Here is a 22,792-nt window from a genome sequence, read left to right as displayed (position 1 = left end):
TGGGGAAGGGGCGGCTATACTGTATAATGGGCACTAGGGCAGCAGAGGGTGGGGGGAAGGGGCAGCTATACTGTATAATGGGCACTAGGGGGCAGCAGAGGGTGGGGGGGAAGGGGCAGCTATACTGTATAATGGGCACTAGGGGGCAGCAGAGGGTGGGTGGGGAAGGGGTGGCTATATTGTATAATGGGCACTAGGGTAGCAGAGGGTGAGTGGGGAAGGGGCGGCTATAATGTATAATGGGCACTAGGGGGCAGCAGAGGGTGGGTGGGGATCGCTGATGGCTGAGTGGTGTGATGTGCCCAGTGTGGTTAGTCCGGGCACTCCAAGCCAGGACTGCTTTGTAAGCGGGGCACCCCTGAGAACTGTCTGTCCGGGGTGGGGGTCGGGATCCTTTAAGCGCAGCCCTCGGCTAGCCTGAGACAGCATCTCCACGCTCTAAGTCCTCCTCCGATGCCCTGCCGGCACTGCTTCCGGCCATCCTTAAGCCCGGTTCAGGGTCCACTTAATGTTTTTTAGTCTACTAGTTTTTTAGTCTACATCCGTTAGTTCGAATTAACGTTGTAGTGTAGACGTACCCTTAGAGAGTTTGAGCATGTCTGTCTGTCTGTCCGGAAGTCCGTCCATCCCTCTGTGGGTGAGTCCGTCTGTTGAAGAACTCCTCCGAATGCAGGGTGGACAAACAGGGTCTGCAAGGTTGAGCCCCTCGCAGGCCCCTCCACTGCCGTGGTTCCCTGCGCCTCTGCAGGGACAGGGGACTGCAGCTCCCATGGGCCTTTGACTGCCGTTCCCAGCCAGTGGGAGATGCGTCTTCCCGGACCTACTGGTGGTTGGGTAAATAGAGCGGCAGTGGCCTACCCGGGGCTCACCCCGGTGAGCTGAGCGGTTTTATTGCCCACCCCTATCCAAAATGCAAAGAGCTAAGCCCGCCCAATTGGGAAAGTCCAAATTTGGCAACTGCCTCTTCTCCCCACTTACAGCAAGGGTGGGATGTAGTTGCCATGGCAATGGGATGCACCTCGAATGGGACTGTTTTCCAGCACATGGAAAGGGAGGGGGCTGATAGGAGGGACAGCAACACTGCAGAGGGACTGGCAGGGACAGCACGTACAGGTGACAGCGACACTGCCGAGCCACCAGAGAAGGCCACAGCAGCAAGAGAGTAGCCAGCGGGGGCTGGGGTTCTGAATATTGCAGGCCCATAGCCCAGGTAAGCCCCACCCATCCCCATGAAAAGCTGGAGGCCAGGGGGCGGCCCCGCCCCACCCCCACCCCCAACTCATGACGACACACTGGGGAGGGGGTGGCTGGTGGAAAACCCAGCTCTGGCCCTTCCACCCCTGCCTGGGCGACAGGGGAGGGATCACGCGAGGATTACCTGTTGAGTTCCCTCCCTCTGGGCACCTGGTATTGGCTGCGGTGGGCAGGCAGGGCACTGGGCACCTTTGGTCGGACCCAGTCTGGTCGTTCTTCTGTTCTTATGGCCTGGGAGGGCAACCCATCCTCATCTTGCCCCCCAGGAGGAGCCGTCACTGGAGCAGCACCATCCTCGCTGCCACAGGCATCTCCAGATAGCTCCCCCACCTCCCACCCCTCCCCTGAGCCCTCTAGGCGGAGCCCCTCCCCATCTTGAATCCTGCACCCCCTGTCCTGAGCCCCCATAACTCACACTCCCCACCCTGAGCCCCCTACACCTCTTACTCCCTGCCCTGACTCCTGCACCCCCTTGCCCTGAGCCCTCTACACCTCCCCTCCTCTGAGCCCCCGTTCTGATTCCCCTCGCCCTGACCCCTGCACCCCCCTTCCACAGCCCCCTGCCCAGAAGGATCTGACCAACGCCCGGTGAATCTCCCAGAACAGGAGTAGGGTAAGTAAAGGACAAAGGGGGCTGAGGGCACAAACCCGAGAGACCCACAGGCCTGGACCCATCAAAGGAGAAAAGACGCGCAAGGTGGGGGAGGCGGCGTCTCTTCTTGCGGGCGGCAGAGACAGAAGCTGGAGCAGGAAAAAATGCCACCTCCCCTGCCTTGGCTTTCCGGTGCCCCGGGACCCTGCTGGCCCCAGCAGCTACGCCCAAGAACGGCGCATGCTGTGAGCACCTTGGAGTGTGAACAGTAGCACGTGCTGATCATGGTGGGCCGGACCTTGGACAGGAACCTACCATGTTAGATCCACCTGCCTGAGACGGTCCCACGGAGCCCTCCCGGCCCAGCCCCTCAGCGCCCCCTAGTGACAGCCTGGGGCATGGCCAGAAACACTGCCTAAGGAGGAAGCCCCCACACCTGGTAGCCAGCCCCGTAGAGCCCTGCTGGAGCAATGAGGTCAGTGGGTCTGAGACATGAGACCTCCCAATTACATCATCCCCCCACTCCCTCCAGCACCCGGCCCTCCATCCCCTCTGCTCCCACACAGAGTTTGTTCTAACATCCCTGGGAGGTCGTCCTGACTCTGGTCCCACTGAAAATAGACTGGATCCAAGGGGACCCATCCCCCTGCCTGCTCTGCGCTGTGGGGTTGGCCCTTGAGGAGGGACATGGGATCTGTGGGCAGGGCAGGGGGTCTGAGAGTGAGGGCTCCTAGGGTCCGTTCCCAGTTCTGGCAGGGCAGTGGGGTGTAATGGTTAGAGTGGGTGGGGCTGGAACTCAGAGCTCCTGGGTCTCATCACGGCTCTGGGACTAGAGTGAGGCAGAGTCTGATCGGGAGGGAGCCATGAGCCCTGGGGGTTGTTCCTGCCTCTGCCCCCAATTCTGTGTGTTGTGTTGCCTGGGGCAGCCCATTCCTCCTGCTAGACATAAAAAGAACTTTCAAGAGCTAGTCAATCCCAGGGTGATTTTTAATTAAACAATGCACACGAGGATGAGACAACTTGTTATGGCGTGACTGACCTGGGGAATCTTGTTTGGCTGCAGCTCCAGGCAGGGCTGTTCCTCCTCCGAGGAGTATGAGGAGACGTTGCCATGAGGGACTCGGTCCCAGGAGACAACGTGTGCAATAAAAACCCCTTTGTTCTCTTCAGCACGTCCAACGCCTGCAGCGAGAAGATGGAACCGCTCTGCTCACACAGGGTAGGCTATGAACGAATGACTCAAGCCCTCAGCCATTCACCACATGAAATCCATCAGTATGATGCAACTAGATCAAAATATCACAAGTTTCTTCATTCAAATTTTCCAGACATGGATAGAGAACCTGGCGGCCAGTGTAGAGAGCTGGCAAGTTTTTCCGGAAAAGCGGCTGATTTTCCGGAATAATTTGCCAGTGTAGACACAGCCCCTTTGTATCTAATCTGACCAATCTATTTACCCACGTACACCCCTTCTATCTATCTACTCCACCCCACCTTGCGGTCTATCTAGTAGTATTTCTATTGATCTCTCGGCCTCTGAATGTATCATTGTGAATTCAACTAACTGAACGATGATGGGTCAGGTCAAGAACCTGACTTTGCAGGTGTTTCCCTCAATTACCACGGGTATCGTTCTGATCCCAGAATTCCACAGTGCTCTCCATAGTGAGAGAGGCGCGCCAGACGTGCTTATCACCAAACCACAATTCTGTTTGGTCTTGTTCTTGTGCTGGGAGTGTTATTTCGTGCTTCTCTCATCTTTACGCCCCTCTGTTCCCTACGCTCATCATTGTCCTCAGAATCTAAAGGCAAATGTGGTTGGAGGGGTGTGTTCGATTAGGCTTGGAATACAGCCATCTGGCTGGGCTCTCTCTGATCGCTTCTCCTCCACTCCCAGGAGACAACTACAGCCCATGCTCTGCACCTGGTGCCCACTCAGTTTAAGATGGCATCTTTTAGTGGAATTGAGCGGAATCCCCTCTCTGCGTAACGTACATGGCTTTCATGTCTTTCATGTTCCCCTATACTCAGTGGAGTGTCTAGATCACTTCGAAAACAACGAGAAGTCCTGAGGCAACTTATAGACTAACAGATGTATTGGAGCATAAGCTTTCATGGGCAAAGACCCACTTCTTCATGCATCTGATGCAGTGGGTCTTTGCCCACAAAAGTTTACGGTCCAATAAATATATGGTTCCACAGGACTTCTTGTTTTTAATGCAGATACAGACTAACTGATGACTTCCAGAACATTGAAACTTCCATTCATCTTCCAGTGACAAGAATCTATAAGGACTTCATATCTAAGGGTAAGTGACTCCATTTACTCAAACCCGCTCCAAATGTCAGCCGGCATTGTAAGACATCAACCAAAATCTCTTCTGAACAAACAATTTCATCTCTACTGCTGTTTTCCATGATAAAACGTTGATGTGGATGGAAGTTTTCAGTTTTCCATTCCGAATCGAAATGGGGCATTTTTTGTTATTCCAAACTTTGGTATGGATCCTGGGTGAAAGCAAATATGGGACCATCGGCATGTGTCATAAGATGGAAATTGCACCTGCATATTTGGAGAACTTCATTTGCATTTGTTTGAAATTGCTCCATGCAGTGTGCTTAGTGCACTACCGCAGTTGGTGTGTGTGTGTGTATGAGTGAGAGAGAGAGAGAGAGAGAGAGAGAGAGAGAGAGAGTCTCAGTCTTTTCCAGTTTCCCAATTATTAGGTCATTATAATTTGATGCATTGTTTTGAGATTTCCCCTGTTAAGGAAGTGAAGTCATGCAAAATACAATATTCGTTATGGCTCATTTTTAATTCAACTCTTTCACCTCACTGGCATGCCCATTATTATGAAGTTCCTTGTGAACAAATAGCCATGAAATAAAACTTTGGAATTGTTGAAGCAAAAAAAAAAAAAAAAAAAAAACGCTCCTCTCTGTTTAGGCAGCTAACAAACAGCTTTATTAATTAATAAAGCACAGCATGAGCCAAACGTGGTCCCAGCAGAGCCGGGCCCAGTAAGGCTGCTAATACAATCAATCCTAGTATCTTTATACCCTTAGCCAAACAGTCTGACGTCAGGGCATCCAATTACAGAAATCCTTAATTACATTTGGAAAAACAAAGCCTTTTCAACAAGATGGTGGACAGGTACGAGGGGGTACATCTCCTGTCCCAAACAGCCCAATTAACACATACCAATAGCCCATCCTGTAGGCCTCTCCTCACGGGGTGACAGAAAGTTCACTCTGGTCTACATGCTTGAGAGAAAAGCTGAAATGGTTTCTGATATACAAGATGGCTTCTAGCTAAATATGAAGAGAATGTCTGTTACACTGTAGGATCTTCCTTTTTATAAAACTCTTTAATAGCAAGGTCATAGGAGAAAACACCACAACTGGTGTAAGTTGCTATTGCCCCTTGTGTACCTATAGGGTACGTCTAGACTACAGGCTTTTGTCTGTTGACAAAGCCTCTGTCGACAAAGAACGTCTAGACTACAGCCAGTTCTGTCGACAAAACAAACCGCTTTTTCGATAGAGAGAGTAGACGCTCTATTTTGGAAAAGCACAGTGTGGATGCAGGCGGTAGTTAGACGAAGGAAAAGTTTTGTTGACAAAACTCCGCTGTTGACAACAAAACCTTGTAGTCTAGACACACCCTATACAGTCATGAAGATTTACATCAGCTACAGCATCCGAGGGGTAGCCGTGTTAGTCTGAATCTGGAAAAGCAGCGAGGAGTCCTGTGGCACCTTATAGACTAACCGAAGTGTTGGAGCATAAGCTTTTGTGGGCAAAGACCCACTTCGTCAGATGCAAAGACCCACTTGGTCATGCATCTGACGAAGTGGGTCTTTGCCCACGAAAGCTTATGCTCCAACACTTCGGTTAGTCTATAAGGTGCCACAGGACTCCTCACCGCATCAGCTACAGCTACAACCCTAGGTCTCTTTACGTCTATTGACACACACCAATGTATTTACGAAGTTGCGATGATAGAAGCAGGAATGATGTAAATTGTTCTGTAATATTGAGGGAAGAATAACCATTTATAGAACTCAAAAGGCCCAAATCCCCCATTGTTTACAACTTTCAACCTGCTCCTCATTCTTCAAATGATTTCAACCACATTTTGGCATCAGACTGAGATGATAATGTGACCTCATTTGAGAAATCCTGTTTGGCGAATGTGGTTTTAGGGTAACATTCCATAAGGAAGGAAGAGATGCCTTTTTGAACTTTAAAGTAGAGAGAATAAGGCCAGGTCTACATTAGACCCTGCACCTTGGCTTAAGGTATAGGCCTCCAGCCACGTAAAATACATAGCTGGAGTTGGCTTACATTAAGCGAAGTTTGGTGCCATCGTCACAGTGGGAGGCTGACTGCTGAGCAACAGTTTGGCAAAAAAGGCCCTGAGGATGACAGTGGATGAGAAGCTGGATATAAGTCAACAAGACCCCCTTGTAGCCAAGAGGGATAATGGAATATTGGGGTGCATGAAGAGGAGCATTGTGAGCAGATCTGGGAAGTCATTGTTCCTCTTTATTCGGCACTGGGGAGCCAACACGTGGAGTATTGTGTCCAGTTCCAGGACCCTTCAGGATAGAACGGATGTGGATGCATTGGAGAGGGTTCAGCAGAGAGCAACCAAAATGATGAGGGGTCTGGAGCACATGACCTGTGAGGAGAGGCTGAGGGATTTTGGTTTGTTTAGTCTGCAGAAGAGAAGAGTGAGGGGGGATTTGGTAGCATCCTTCAACTCCCTGAAGGGGGTTCCAAAGAGGCTGTAGAGAGGCTGTTCTCAGTGGTGGCAGATGGCAGAATGAGGAGCAATGGTCTCAAGTTTCAGTGGGGTAGGTCTAGGTTGGAGATAAGGAAAACTATTTCCGTAGGAGGATGAGGAAGCACTGGGATGGGTTACCTAGTGAGGTGGTTGAATCTTCATCCCCAGAGGTTTTTAAGTCCAGGCTTGACCAATCCCTGGTTGGGCTGATTGAGTTGGGGTTGGTCCTGCTTTGGGCAGGGGGCTGGACTCGATGACTCCTGAGGTCTCTGCCAATCCTGGGATTCTAGGGTATGTCTAGACTACATGGCTCCCTTGATGGAGCTATGTAGAGAAGTTTACTAGACATAGCAAAATGAAGCGTACCGGAGCGGTCGATAAAGGCTTCCCTTGTCAACCGCAGAGCGTCCAGACTGCCCGCTGTGCCGGATCAGCTGATAGTCGGCACAGCGCGGTGGCCATTTTGATGTAAATGAAGTGGTGATGATTTAAATCGCCGCTTCATTTTGCTATGTCTAGTAAACTCATCTACATGGCTCCGTCGATGGAGCCATGTAGTCTAGACATACCCCCAGAGTCTACATGTTTGATTTTCCTCTGATGTAGTCTTTGTCACCCCACAGATGACCTATTCTGAGAGTGACCCTGGCGAGAATGAGACCATCTCCAGTGGATTCATCCTGGTGGGGTTTTCGTACCTTGGTGAGCTGCAAATCCTTCTGTTCCTGCTGCTGCTGGTCACCTACCTCATCACCCTGATGGGAAACCTGCTCGTTATCACCCTGGTAATGCTCAGCTCATCCCTCCACACCCCCATGTATTTCTTCCTGGTGAACCTGTCCTTCCTGGAAATCTGCTTCACCTCTGGTGTGGTCCCCCAACTGCTAGTTCACCTCCTGGTGGAGGAAAAGACCATCTCCATTGCAGGCTGTGCAGCTGAGATGTACGTCAACACCATCATGGGCCTCACCGAATGCTGCCTCCTTGTGGCCATGGCCTACGACCGCTACGCAGCCATTTGTCACCCCTTGCGCTACACGACCATCATGAGTGGCCGGGCGTGTGCACAGCTCGCGGGGGCTTCATGGGGCATCGGGATCTCCCTGGAGGTAGCTCAGACCACGTGGATCTTCAGCCTGCCCTTCTGTGGCTCCCACCGCATCCACCACTTCTTCTGCGACATCCCACCGGTGATGAAGATGGTCTGCGCCGACACATCAAAGATTGATATTCTAGGGTACTTTATCACAGTACTTTTTATCATGGGCCCTTTCTTGATGATAATCCTGTCCTACGTCTACATTATTTCCAGCATCCTGAAGCTGCCGTCCGCAGAGGGGAGGCGTAAAACTTTCTCCACCTGCTCCTCCCACCTCATGGTGGTGAGTTTGTTCTATGGAACGGCCCTTTTTGCCTACGTGTTGCCAAATTCTAGCCCCACCGTCGAGAATGATCAAATAGTTTCCCTGCTGAACACAATAGTGTCACCTATGTTGAACCCCATAATATACACACTGCGGAACAAAGAGGTGAAGGGAGTCTTGAGCAAAATACTGGAGAAGAGAAGACAAAGAGCAGGTTAAGAACTATTTAGAAAAGTTGGACATACACAAATCCATGGGCCCGGATTTAGTGCATCCGAGGGTACTGAGGGAGTTGGCAAATGTCATTGCAGAGACTTTGGCCATTATCTTTGAAAACTCGTGAAGACCAGGAGAGGTCCCAAATGATTGGATAAAGGCAATTGTAGTGCCCATCTTTAAAAAGGGAAAAAAGGCCAATCCAGTGAACTACAGCTGGTCAGCCTCACCTCAGCCCCTGGAAAAATCATGGAGGGGATCCTCAAGGAATCCATTTTGAAGCACTTGGAAGAGGGGAGAGTGATCAGGAATAGTCAAAATGGATTCACCAAGGGTAAGTTATGCCTAACCAATCTGATTAGCTTCTATGATGAGGTAATTGGATCTGTGGATATGGGAAAGTCAGTGGATGTGATCTACCTTGACTTTAGCAAAGCTTTTGATACGGTCTCCCACAATATTCTTGCCAGCAAGTTAAGGAAGTATGGACTGGATAAATGGACTGTAAGCTGGATAGAAAGCAGGCTAGATTGTCACATCCAATGAGTAGTGATAAATGGCTCGATGTCTGGTGGATGGTCGGTTTGAAGTGGCGAGCCCCAAGGATGGGTTCAAGGGCTGGTTTTCTTCAACATCTTTATTGATGGCCTCAGTGACTGGATGGATTGTACCCTTGGCAATTTTGTGGGTAACACTAAGCCAGGCAGAGAGGTAGAAATGCAGGAGGGCAGAGAAAGAGTCTAGAGTGACCCAGACAAATTACAGGATTGGGCCAAAAGAAATCTGGTGAGGTCCAAGAAGGACAAGTGCAGAGTCCACCCTTGGGGTGGAAGAATCCCAAGCATTGTTACAGTCTGGGGACCGACTGGCTAAGTAGGAATTCTTCAGAAAAGTACCTAGGGATTGCATTGGATGAGAAGCTGGATAGGCATCAACAGTGTGCCCTTGTCGCCAAGAAGGCTGATGTCATTTTGGGGTGCATTAGGGGGAGCATTTCCAGCAGATCTAGAGAAATGATTATTACCCTTTTTTGGCACTGGTGAGGCCACATCTCCAGATATGCGTGCAGTTCTGAGGCTCCCCACTACAAAAGAAACGTGGACGCATTTGAGAGGAGGGAGACCAAAATGATTAGGGGGGGTGGAGCACATGATCTACGAGGAGAGGTTGAGGGATTTGGGTTTGTTTAGGCTGCAGAAGAGAAGAGTGAGGGGGGATTTGAGAGCAGCCTTCAACTTCCTGAAGGGGGGTTGCAAAGAGAATGGAGAGAGGCTGTTCTCAGTGGGGGCAGATGGCAGAATGAGGAGCAATGGTCTCAAGTTGCAGTGGGGGAGGTCTAAGTTGGATATTAGGAATCACTATTTCCCTAAAGGGTGGGGGAGCACTGGGATGGGTTCTCTAGGGAAGGGGGGGAATCTGCATCCCAAAAGAATATTTAGCCAAATAGCATCCTGATTTTAGATCTTCCAAGTTCTAAATGTAAAAGAAGAATAAAGCTTTCAATGAGAAAAATTGCAGTCCATGTACACATCCACCATCCGGGAATTACTCTGGTTAGGATATGTCAACTTGTTTTCTTCACTATCCCGATGAGCTCTGATGTGGGATGTCAACAGGAGAGGTGCGTGAGTGATTTGTGAGGGGGGTTCCGATATCGACCTGATGGGCAGCGGAAGAATGGAACTTTGTTGTTTCTCCAGGCCCACTAGCCTGTAGCATCTCAGTTTATTCTCTGAGAAACGCCAACAGGCCCTACTCATCTTCCCTCTGCTTTACTTGGGTCTTTCTCTTCCGCACTCTGTGCTTCTCCGGGCTGCCTCTGTCAGACCTGCAGACATGGGTCGGGTACAAATAGTAACTGCCCAGAGGTCTGGGTGGTTTAAAAAGGGCCCAGGAACCCCTGGATGTTGTTGCCACCAGCATCGGCAGTGAGACCTAGCTAAGGCATGTTCCCTGCCCCCCTTCACTCCACACCAATCTCTGAAGTGGCCAGCATCTACCTGTGGGACTGCAGGGGGCAACTTTGCACACGGTCCCCACCCCAGGCGATGACTTTTCAGCTCCCATTGGCTACAATATGCGGCCAATGGGAGTTATGGGGTTTGTGCCTGAGAATACCACCGCACTGAGCCCAACTGGCCACCACACACCAGAGCCTGACCCCACACACCAAACTGCACCCAGGGCAGGATTACGGTCTTCATAGACCCTAGGCATTCTTACAATTGTAGGCCCTTAAATTAGACTATACAGAAGGGAGAAATGCACGATCATCTACACTCCTAATGTCTCTCACTGTAATTTCTGCTCTAAAAAAATGGTGCACCGTATGAGGAATTCATGGTCCTTCATTCTAAAATAACAGCCAGTTTGTTGTTCACTGAAATTATACTCAGGATTCACCTGGTCATTAAATGGATGAAGTAAGGTGAAAAGTAAGGTGATGGTGCCACCATCTATAAAATCCACAGACGAATGCATTGTGCTGAAGAGCTGATATAACATGTCTCAAGATCGTTCACTGTCATTTATGAAATAACAGTATTCTGGCTGACTTTGGCCAGACATTTCCACCAGAAAGTATTACGTGGGAGCCTAGGGTTTTTAAAACACAACTTTGAAATGAAAACAACTGTAGTAACAATCAGTGTTCCCTCTAGCATTTTCCATCCTTGGGTGGGTCGAATTTTCTTATGTGCACCAACAGTGCAAACAAAAAAAACATAGATATAAATATATTTTTAAACAGCTTGTAGGTATGTAAAATAAATATTTTTAAAAAGGATGGATAATTAACAAAGAACAATGCCTATGATGTATATGTAATATCAAATAAAAAGAAAATTGACACGACCTTGGGACTACCAGTATTTTATCATCCTTTCTAACAACTCAAGCTAGTAATCAATCAAAATGCGTATTATCCACATATAGCTCAGCTTTAAGATGCTAAACAAATCTATGAGTCAACTGGAACAGTCATGTCCTTACTTACACTGGAAAGGCGGGAAAAAGTCATACTGTTTCTCTGGGATGTCAACTCTTAATTTGATTAACAGTGCACAGACATGGAAGAGTAAAAATCAGCATCAAAGCAACACAGAAATCCACTAAAGCCACAAATGTGAAAATAGGAAGGGAACTAAAACATCGAGTGGTTGGTGATGGGTATTTTAAATGAACGTCTAAGATCACTATACAAGAGAAACAGAGACCTGAAAAGCACAAGTAAAAGTTCTCCTGGTTTGAAACTTTCAGAATACCACCAACTCAACAAGTAGTCACTGCAGAGCAGCACGTTAATACATGGCTTCAGAGTTTGTAGACAGATCTGTTTTTTAAAGCACTTGCAAATACAACCTTCATCCTACAACACGTCTAGCGTTACACCTAGATCATCCATGGACTCGTGAGTGCCAGAATTATACCATCTAGAAAAGATCTGGCTTTCATGCCCCTCCCCAAACAAATTCTAAAATTTGATGCATTTATTGACGTATTGGTTTCCAAAGTTATGATGCAAATAATCTCTGACATCAAGAAGGCAAAGTATTACGGAATCAACATCAATTCATCCCCTGAGATTGGTCACACTGAGCAGCTTACAGAATTGCATGCTAGATCCCCATCTGAGACCGCCATACAGAGCGCTCCCGTCCCAGCCCTGTCTCTCAGCACCCCCTAGTGCCAGGCTGGGGCATGGCCAACGGCACTGACTAAGGAGGAAGCCCCCACAGCTAGCCCCCACGCCTGTTACCCAGCCCTCTATGTTCTGCTGGAGCAATGAGGTCAGTGGGTCTGAGACATGAGACCTACCAGCTGAGCCATCTCCCCACTTCCTGCCACACCCAGCCCCCCCAGCTCCTGTCCTCCCTCACAGAGTTTGTTTTAACACCCCTGGGAGCTCGCCCTGCACCTGGTCCTGCTGCAAACATGCTGGAACCAAAGGGACCCATGCCCCTGACTGCTCTGGGCTGTGGGGCTGCCCCTGAAGGAGGGAAATGGGTCCTGTGGATAAGGCAGGGGGTCTGGGAGTGAGGACCTCTGGTTTCTGTGCCCAGTTCTGGCAGGGCAGTTGGGTGTAATGGTTAGAGCAGGTAGGGCGGGGAGTCAGAGCTCCTGGGGTCTCATCGTGGTTCTGAGTCAAGGGTGGGGCCCAGAGTCTGAGCCTCAGGGACCTGGTACCATGAGCCCTGGGGGTGGTTCCTGCCCCTGCCCCGACTCTGTGTGTTGGATTGTGTGGGAGAATAAGTGTCACCCAATTTAAGTGTGTTGGTACCATGAGCCCTGGGGGTGGTTCCTGCCCCGACTCTGTGTGTTGGATTGTGTGGGAGAATAAGTGTCCCTCCCTCTGTCTCTGATTCCCTGTGTTGTGTTGCCTGGGGCAGATCATCCCTCCTACTAGACATAAAAGGAATTTCCAAGAGTGAGTCAATCCCAGGGAGATTTTAATCGAAAATATGCACACGATGAGACAACTTCCCCTGACGCGACCGACCTAGGGAATCTTGTTTTGCTGCAGCTCCAGGCAGGGCTGTTCCTCCTCCGAGGAATATGAGCAGACATTGTCATGAGGGACTCGGTCCCAGAAGCCAACGAGTGCAATAAAACCCCTCAGTTCCCTCAGCACTTCTAGCGCCTGCAGTGAGGAGCTGGAACCGCTCTGCTCAAACAAGGTAGGCTACGGATGAATGACTCAAACCCCTGCTTACCAATGAAATCCATCAATGTCATGAAACTGGAGCAAAGCGTCACAAGTTTCTTCATTCACATTTTCTAGACATGCATAGAGAACCTTAGTATCTAATCTTACCGATACGTTTACCTATGGACGCCCCCTCTATCTACCTATGTGCCTACATACATCCCTCTATCGTCCTATATACTTACATACACCCTTGTATCTACCTATATATCTACATACACACCTCTTTCTATCTATCTATCTCATCCACTCCACCTTGCGGTCTATCTGTATTTCTATTGATCTGTTGCTCTCCGAATGTATTATTGTGAATTCAGCTAACTGAACAATGATGGGTCAGGTCAAGAACTTGACTCTGCAGGTGTTTTCGTAAATTACCACACGTGATGTTCTGATCCCAGATTTCCACAGTGCTCTCCAGAGTGAGAGAGGAGCGCCAGACGTGCTTATCACCAACCCACAATTCTGTTTGGTCTTGTTCTTGTGCTGGGAGTGTTATTTCTTGCCTCTCTCATCTTTACACCCCTCTGTTCCCTACTCTCATCATTGTCCTCAGAATCTAAAGGCAAATGTGGTTGGAGGGGTGTGTTGGATTAGGCTTGGAATACAGCCGTCTGGCTGGGCTCTCTCTGATCGCTTCTCCTCCATTCCCAGGAGACAACCACAGCCCACGCTCTGCACCTGGTGCCCACTAAGTTTAAGATGGCATCTTTTAGCGGAATTGATCGGAAGCCCCTCTCTGCATAATGTGCACGGCTTTCATCACTTTGTAATGCCTCTGACAAAGTGGGTCTTTGCCCACAAAAGCTTATCATAGAACCCTAGAGCTGGAAGAGATCTCAGAAGGTTATCAAGTGCAGCCCCCTGCTCTAGGCAGGACGATCCCAACCAAATCAACCCAGCCAGGGCTTTGTCAAGCCGAGACTTAAAAACCTCTAGGAATGAATCCTCTGCTACTTCCCTAGGTATCCCATTCCAGTGCTTTACCACCCTCCTAGTGAAATACTTTTTCCTAATATCCAAACTAGACCTCTCCCATCTCAACTTGAGACGATTGCTCCTTGTTCTGCCATCTGTCACCACTAAGAACAGCCTCTCTCCATCCTCTTTGGAACCCCCCTTCAGGAAGTTGAAGGCTGCTATCAAGTCCCCCCTCACACTTCACTTCTGCAGACCAAATAGACCAAAATCTCTCACACTCTCCTCGTAGGTCATATGCTCCAATCCCCTAATCATTTTGGTCACTCTCCGCTGGACTCTCTCCAATGCATCCACATCCTCTTTGTAGTGGGGGACCCAGAACTGGACACAATACTATAGATGTGGCCTCACCAGAACCGAATAAAGGGGAATAATCACATCTCTGGATCTGCTGGCAATGCTCCTCTTAATGCAGCCTAATATGCCATTAGTCTTCTTGGCTACAAGGGCGCCCTGTTGACTCATATCCAGCTTCTCATCCACTGTGATCCCCAGGTCCTTTTCTGCAGAACTACTATTTAGCCAGTCGGTTCCCAGCCTGTAGCAATACTTGAGATTCTTCTGTCTGAAGAGCAGGACTCTGCACTTGTCCTTGTTGAACGTCATCAGATTTCTTGTGGCCTGATCCTCCAATTTGTCTAAGTCACTCTGGACCCTATCCCTGCCCTCAAGCATATCTACCTCTCCCATAGCTTAGTATCATCTGCAAACTTGCTGAGGGTGTAATCCATCCCCTCATCCATGTCACTAATAAAGATGTTGTACAAAGCCAGTCCTAGAACGAAACGTTTCTAGCACTCCACTAGAAACCAACCAGCATCCTGACATTGAGCCGTTGATCACTACCCGCTGGGACCGACAGTCTAGCCAGCTTTCTATCCACCTTACAGTCCATTTATCCAATCCATACTTTCTTAACTTGCTGGCAAGAATATTGTGGGAGACTGTATCAAAAGCCTTGCTAAAGTCAAGGTAAATGACATCCACTGACTTTCCCACGTCCACCGAGCCAGCTACCTCAGCATAGAAGCTAATCAGATTGGTCAGGCACCACTTGCTCTTTGCGAATCCATGCTGACTATCCCTGATCACTTTCCCCTCTTCCAAGTGCTTCAAAATGGATTCCTTACGGCTCCCTTCTGTGATGTTTCCAGCGACTCAGGTAAGACTGACCGGCCTATAGTTCCCTGAATTGTCCTTCTTCCCTTTTTAAAAGATGGGCACTACGTTTGCCTTTTTCCAGTCATCCGGGATCTCTCCCGATCTCCGTGACTTTTCAAAGATAATAGCCAAAGGCTCCTCAATGACATTATGCTCCAATAAATCTCCCACAAGACTACTCATTATTTATACAGATTCAGACTAACATGAGTCTGAATAACCCCTCTGATAGGTGACATCAATAACAGAATAACCCCTCTGATAGGTGACTTCAAGAGCACTGAAAATTCCATTCAGCTGCCAGTGACGAGAATCTATCTTGGCTTCATTTCCAAAGGTGAGTAAATGACTCCATTTACTTAGAGGCTGTCCAAATGTCAGCCGGCATTGTAAGACATCAACCAAAATCTCTTCTGAATAAACGATTTCATCTCTATTGATGTTTTCCATGAGAAAACATTGATGTGAATGGAAGTTTTCAGTTTTTCATTCTGAATCGAAATAGGGAGGGTTTTCTTTTCCTGTTTCGGACTTCGGCATTGATCCTGGGTGAAAATAAATACAGGAACGTTGGCATGTGTCGTAAGGTGGAATTTGCATCTGCATGCTTAGAGAACCTCATTTGCATTTGTTAGAAATTGTTCCATGCAGCGTGCTTAGCTCACCTCCACAGATGGTGTGTGTGTGAGAGAGAGAGAGAAAGAGAGTGTCGCAGTCTTTCCCAGTTTCCAAATTACTCGCTCACTATAACTTCATGCAATGCTTTGAGATCCCCCCTATTAAGGAAGTGAAGGCATGCAAAATACAATACTCACTTTGGCTCCTTTTTAATTCAACTCTGTCACTTCATTGGCATGCCTGTTATTATGAAGTTTCTTGTGAACAAACAGCCATGAAGTAGAACACTGGCAGGGAATGTATGTTACACTGTGGGGTCCTATGCATAAAACTCTTTAATAGCAAGGTCATAGAATAAAGCCCCACAACTGGTGTAAATTGCTGTTACTCCTTTTATACCCATTGAGTCATTAAGATTTACACCAGATACAGCACCAACCCGAGGTCTCTTTATGTGTATTTTACCAGGAGTCCCGTGGCACCTTGTAGACTAACAGATGTATTGGAGCTTAAGCTTTCGTGGGCAAAGACCCACTTCGTCAGACGCATCTGATGAAGTGGGTCTTTGTCCACAAAAGCTTATGCTCTAATACATCTGTTAGTCTATAAGGTGCCACGGAACTCCTTGTCGCTTTTGCAGATCCAGACTAACGTGGCTACCCCTCTGATAGTTCACGTATATTGACGCACACCAGTATATTTATGAAGTTGCGATGATAGAAGCAGGAATGATGTAAATGGTTCTATAATATCTTGAATTCAAAAGGCCAAAATCCACATTGTTGGCAACTTTCATCCTGCTCCTTGCTCTTCAAATGGTTTTATGCACATTTTGGCGTCAAACTGAGATCAGAATGTGCCCGCATTTGAGAAATCCTGTTTCGTGAATGTGGTTTTAGAGTAACTTTCGGGAAGGAAAGAAGGAAGGAGGGAGAGGGTGGATGGGAATAGGAAGAAAGGAAGAGATGCCTTTTTGAAATTTCAAGTGGAGAGACTAAGGTCAGGTCTACATTAAACCCTGCAGCTTGGCTTAAGGTATAGACCTCCAGCCACGTAAAATACATAGCTGGAGTCTGCTTAAATTAAGTGAAGTTCGGTGGTGTCATCACAGTGGGAGGCTGACAGCTGAGCTACACTTTGGCAAAAAATGCCCTGAGGATGAGAGCGGATGAGAAGCTGAAGATGAATCAACAGGGCGCCCTTGTAGCCAAGAAGGCGAATGGCATATTGGGATGAATTAAGAGGGGCATTGTGAGTAGATCTGGGAAGTCATTATTCCCCTTTATTTGGCACTAGAGAGGTGACATATCAAGTGTTGTGTCCAGTTCTGGGCCCCTCCTGCATAAAAAGGATGGGGACGCATTGGAGAGGGTCCAGCGGAGGGAACCAAAAGAATTCGGGAGCTGGAGCACGTGATCTACGAGGAGAGGCTGAGGGAGTTGGGTTTGTTTAGTCTGCAGAAGCGAAGAGTGAGGGGGGAGTTGGTAGCAGCCTTCAACTCCCTGAAGGGGGTTCCAAAGAGGCTGGAGTTTGTTCTCAGTGGTGGCAGATGGCAGAATGAAGAGAAATGCTCTCATGTTGTGTTAGGGGAAGTCTAGGTTGGATATTAGGAAAAGTATTTCCCTAGGAGGATGGGGAAGCGCGGGATGGTTTCCGTAGGGAGGTGGTGGAATCTCCATCCCTAGAGGTTTTTGTGTCCCTCCTTGACCAACCCCTGGCTGGGATGTTGAGTTGGGTTGGTCCTGCTTTGGGCAGGGGGCTGGACTCGATGACTCCTGAGGTCTCTGCCCGCCCTGGGATTCTAGAATCTACCTGTTTGATGTTCCTCTGATTCAGCCCCTCTCACCCCTACAGATGACCTATTCTGAGAGCGACCCTGGCGAGAACCAGACCATCTCCGGTGGGCTCATCCTGGTGGGGTTTTCCTACCTCGGTGAACAGCAAATCCTTCTGTTTCTGGTGCTTCTGGTCATCTACCTGGCCACTCTATTGGGGAACCTGCTCGTTATCCTCCTGATAAAGCTCCACCGCTCCCTCCACACCCCCATGTATTTCTTCTTGGTGAATCTGTCCTTTCTGGAAATCTGCTTCACCTCTGGTTCGGTCCCTCAGCTGCTGATTCACCTGCTGGTGGAGGAAAAGACCATTTCCATTGCGGGCTGTGCAGCCCAGATGTACGTCAATACCATCATGGGCCTCACAGAATGCTGCCTCCTCGCAGCCATGGCCTACGACCGCTACGCGGCCATTTGCCACCCTTTGCACTACACCACCATCATGAGTGGCCGGGTGTGTGCACAGCTCGCGGGGGCTTCATGGTTCATCGGCGTCTCACTGGAGGTAGCTCAGACCACATGGATTTTCAGCCTGCCCTTGTGTGGCTCCCACCGCATCCACCACTTCTTCTGCGACATCCCACCGGTGATGAAGATGATCTGCGCCGACACATCAAACATTAGTATTCTAGGGTTCTTTATTATAGCATTTTTTATGATGGGCCCTTTCTTGATGATAATCCTGTCCTATGTCTATATTATCTCCACCATCCTGAAGCTGCCGTCAGCAGAGGGCAGGCGTAAAGCCTTCTCCACCTGCTCCTCCCACCTCATGGTGGTGAGTTTGTTCTATGGAACAGCCCTGATCACCTACCTGTGGCCGAATTCTAACACCACCCTGGAGAATGATCAAATAATTTCCCTGCTGAACACAATAGTGTCACCTCTGTTGAACCCCATGATATACACACTGAGGAACAAAGAGGTGAAGGGAGTCTTGAGCAAAACACTAGAGAAGAGAAGGAGCAGGTTAAGAACTATTTAGAACAGAAAGCCACACTCAAAGCCATGGGTCCGGACTGAATGCATCTGAGGGTATTAAGGGAGTTGGCAAATGTCATTGCAGAACCTTTGGCAATTATCTTTGAAAACTCGTGGAGTTCGGGAGAGATCCCAGACAACTGGAAAAAGACAAAGGTAGTGCCCATCTTTAAAAAGGGGAAGAAGGCCAAACCACGGAACTACATCTTCAGTCAACCTTACTTCAGTTCCCAGAAACATCATGGAGGGGATCCTCAAGGAATCCACTTTGAGGCACCTGGATGAGGGGAAAGTGATCAGGAATAGTCAACATAGATTCACAAAGGGCAGGTCATGTCTGGCCAACCCAATTAGCTTCTATGATGGAGTAAATGGCTCTGTGCACATGAGGAAGTCGGTGGATGTGATGTACCTTGATTTTAGCAAAGCTTTTGATACCGTCTCCCACAGTATCCTTACCAGCAAATTTAGGAAGTATGGATTAGATAAATGGATGGTAAGATGGATAGAAAGCTGGCTAGACTGTCAGACCCAACTGGTAGTGATCAACAGCTCAATGTCAGGTTGGCGGGAGGTTTCTAGCAGAGTGTCCCAAGGATCTGTTCTAGGCCTGGTTTTGTTCAACATCTTTATTAGTGACATGGATGAAGGGATGGATTGCAACCTCAGCAAGTTTGCAGATGACACTAAGCTAGGGGGAGAGGTAGATACGTAGGTGGGCAGAGTCCTGCACTTGGGGTGGAAGAATCCCAAGTATTGTTGCAGGCTGAGGACAGACTGGCTAAGCAGCAATTCTGCAGAAAAGGAGGTGGGGATTCCAGTGGGACCCTTGTAGCCAAGCAATTAGAGTGAAAAGCAGAATGAGTCAAAGTGTTGTGAATGAGGCAAATTGATAAACATTTTCTTTAATTTCTCACAGTGACTCTCAAGTTTTTTGTTCAAATTTCACCCTTTGAAAGACGTCGATCTCTTCTATAGCTGTCAGGAAAATCGGAAGCGAAACTTTTCTTACCAAACTACCCCCTAAATTTTAAATTTTAAATTCCTGAATTTTTGTAGAAATGTCAGAACCTTTCAACCCGATGAATAATTCCTTGACAAATCAGAGGAGAATATTTAGCCAAATAGCGTCCGGACTTTTGATCTTTTGAGTTTGAAATGTTAAAGGAAAACAAGGCTTTCAAGGAGAAACATTGCAGTCCATATATACATCTGCCAACCTGGAATTTCTTTGGTCAGAATACGTCGAGATGCCGTGAGCTCTGATGCGTGAGGTTTACGGGGAGAGGTTTGCGAGTGTATTTCTGATATCAACCTGATAGGCAGTGGAAGGACGGAACTTTGTTGTTTCTCCAGGCCCACCAGAGCCTGTAGCGTCTGTTTATTGTCTGAGAAACGCCAACAGGCCCTGCTTGACTTCTCTCTGCTTCTCTTGAGTGCTTCTCTTCCGCACTCTGTGCTTCTCCAGGCTGCGTCCCAGGGGAAACAGATCAGCCAACACGTGGAGGGTACAAATAGTAACTACCCAGGGGTCCAGGTGGATTAAAAGGGACCCTGGCCCCTCAGCTGCTGTTGCCACCTGCATCAGCAGTGCTACCTACTTAAGGCATGTTCCCTGCCCCCCTTCCCTCCACACCACTCCCTGAAGTGGCCAGCACCTACCTGTGGTCCTGCAGGGGACGTCTTTGCACACAGCACCCACTGCAGATGCTGACTTTGCAGCTCCCATTGGCTACGATATGCGGCCAATGGGAGCTATGGGAGTGGTCCCTGAGAATAGCAAAGCACTGATACCCGCTGGCCCACCTCAGATCCCGAACACACACACACCAGCCTGCACCCAGGGCTGGATTAAAGTCTTTGTACGCATTAGGGACTCCCATAATATTAAACTCTTATATTAGACGATATAGAATTACAGAAGGGAGAAAAGCCCAATCATCTAAACACCTAGGCTGTGTCTACACTGGGCCACTTATTCTGGAAAAGCAGCCGCTTTTCCGGAATAACTTGCCAGCTGTCTACACTGGCCCTTGAATTTCTGGAAAAGCAATGATGATCTACTGTAAAATTGTCAGTGTTTTTCCAGAAAAACTATGCTGCTCCCGAAAAAACTGTTCCAGAAAAGGGCCAATGTAGACAGCACAGTAGTCTTTTCCGCAAAAAAGCCCCGATTGCGAAAATGACAATCAGGGCTTTTTTCCGGAAAAGCGTCCATGCCAATGTAGACGCGCTTTTTCCGGAAATACTTATAACGGAAAACTGTTCCGTTTTAAGCATTTCCGGAAAAGGGTGCCAGTGTAGACGTAGCCCTACTGTATCCCACTGTAATATTATACTCTGGAAAGTGGTACATTTCATGGTCCTTCATTCTTAAATAACAGCCATTTTGTTGAATACAGCAATTATACTCAGGATTCACCTGGTTGTTAATTAGCTAAAGTAAGGTGAACAGTAAGGTGATGTTGCCACCATCTGTAAAATCCACAAAGCAAGGCATTGAGCTGCAAAGATGATACATCATGTCTCAAGATCGTTCTATGACATTTACAAAATAACGGTACACTGGCTGATGCCGGCAGATATTTCCACAAGAAACAGTGTTTATTAGGAGCCCAGGGTTTGTTGAAACACATATTTTAGACAGCTTGTATGTATGGAACATAAAACAAAATTAAAAGGGAGGGATAAATATGTGTATTTATTTGATGTTAGATGTGTATCTAATATCAAATAAAAATAAAATTAATATTACCTTGGGACTACATGTATTTTACCATCCTTTCTAACAACGCAAGCTAGTAATCAATCAAAGTGCATATTATCCACACATAGCTCAGTGTAAGATGCTAAACAAATCTATGAGTCAACTGGAAACAGTCATGTTGTTCTTGCAAGTATTAATACAATATTTACTTACACTGGAAAGGTGCAAAACCATCATAATGTTTCTTTGGGATGTCAACTCTTAAATTGATGAATGGCACACAGACATGGAAGAGTGAAAATCAGCAACAAACCAACACAGAAAGCAAATAAAGCCACAAACATGAAATTAAACACCAGGTGGTTGGTGATGGGTATTTTAAATGAACGTCTAAGATCACTATACAAGTGAAACAGAGACCTGAAAAGCACAGATAAAAGTTCTCCTTGTTTGAAACTTTCACATTGTGTTTGACACCAATTCGACAAGTAGTTGCCGCAGAGTAGCACTTTAATACGTGGCTTCAGAGTTTGAAGACAGATCTATTTTAAAAGCACTTGCAAAGATAGCTGTCATCCTGCAACACATCTAGCATCCCACCTAGAACACCCATGTACTCGTAAGAGGCAGAACCAGACCACATACAAAAGATCAGGCCTTCATGCCCCTCCCCCAACAATTTCTACAACTCGATGCTGTGATTGATACATCGGGATCTAAAGTGATGCCACAAATAACATCTGAAATCAAGAAGGCAAAGTATTATGGAATCAATATCAAGTCATCCCCTGAGACTGGCTACACTGAGCAGCTTACAGTATTACCTGTTAGATCCTCCGCCCTGAGACCGTTCCACAGCGCCCTCCCGGCCCACCCTGTCGCTCAGAGCCCCCTGGTGCCAGGCTGGAGCATGGCCAGCAGCATTGACTAAAGAGGAAGCCCCCACACCTGGTACCCAGCCCCATACGGCCCTGCTGGACCAATGAAGGCAGTGGGACAGAGGCATGAGACCTCTCAGCTGAGCCATCCCCCCACCCCCTGATGCACCTGCCCCCCCAGCCCCTGTCCACCCACACATTTTGTTCTATCATCCCTGGGAGTTCACCCTACATCTGGTCGTGCTGCAAACCTGCTGGAACCAAAGGGACCCATCCCCTGCCTACTCTGAGCCATGGGGCTCAGGGAGGGAACTGGGCTCTGTGGGCAGGGCAGGGGGTCTGGGATTGAGGACTCCTGGCTTCTGTGCCCAGCTCTAGCAGGGAAGTGGGGTGTAATGGTTAGAGCAGGTGAGTCTGGGAGTCAGAGCGCCTGGAGTCTCATGATGGCTCTGGAACAAGAGTGGGACCCAGAGTCTGAGCCTCAGGGACCTAGGACATGAGACCGGGAGGGGGTGTCACTGCCCCTGTCCCTGACTCTGTGTGGTGTGTTGTCTGGGACAGATCGTCCCTCCTGCTAGACATAAAAAGAATTTCCAAGAGGGAATCAATCCCTGGGTGATTTTCATCTACAAAATGCACATGATGAGACAACTTCCCCTGCCCTGACCGACCTGGGGAATCTTGTTTGGCTGCAGCTCCAGGCAGGGCTGT

The 22,792-nt window shown here is 48.3% G+C and overlaps 2 protein-coding genes across 2 annotated transcripts; both read left to right on the top strand.

The window, feature by feature from the left end:
* Positions 1-7,258: 7,258 nt before the first annotated feature.
* Positions 7,259-8,218, top strand: LOC102448521 (olfactory receptor 10A4-like). The gene has a single exon (XM_006112305.3). The coding sequence runs from the start codon at positions 7,259-7,261 to the stop codon at positions 8,216-8,218; it is 960 nt and encodes a 319-aa protein (XP_006112367.3).
* Positions 8,219-17,534: 9,316 nt separating this feature from the next.
* Positions 17,535-20,210, top strand: LOC106732637 (olfactory receptor 10A4-like). The gene is made up of 2 exons (XM_014578171.3): positions 17,535-18,475; positions 20,177-20,210. The coding sequence occupies exons 1-2, from the start codon at positions 17,535-17,537 to the stop codon at positions 20,208-20,210; spliced, it is 975 nt and encodes a 324-aa protein (XP_014433657.3).
* Positions 20,211-22,792: the final 2,582 nt, after the last annotated feature.

Source organism: Pelodiscus sinensis, chromosome 30, assembly GCF_052426305.1.
Source record: "Pelodiscus sinensis isolate ZL-2025 chromosome 30, ASM5242630v1, whole genome shotgun sequence".
Lineage (NCBI taxonomy): Eukaryota > Metazoa > Chordata > Testudines > Trionychidae > Pelodiscus > Pelodiscus sinensis.
Note: the sequence above shows the minus strand (reverse complement) of the source record. Positions and strands in the feature narration are given on the sequence as shown.

Coding starts and splice junctions, on each gene's coding strand:
- LOC102448521 (XM_006112305.3), top strand. CDS start 7,259: ATGACCTATTCTGAGAGTGACCCTGGCGAGAATGAGACCATCTCCAGT.
- LOC106732637 (XM_014578171.3), top strand. CDS start 17,535: ATGACCTATTCTGAGAGCGACCCTGGCGAGAACCAGACCATCTCCGGT. Junction 18,476..20,176: donor AGCAAAACACTAGAGAAGAG/AAGGAGCAGGTT, acceptor TCCTGCAGGGGA/CGTCTTTGCACACAGCACCC.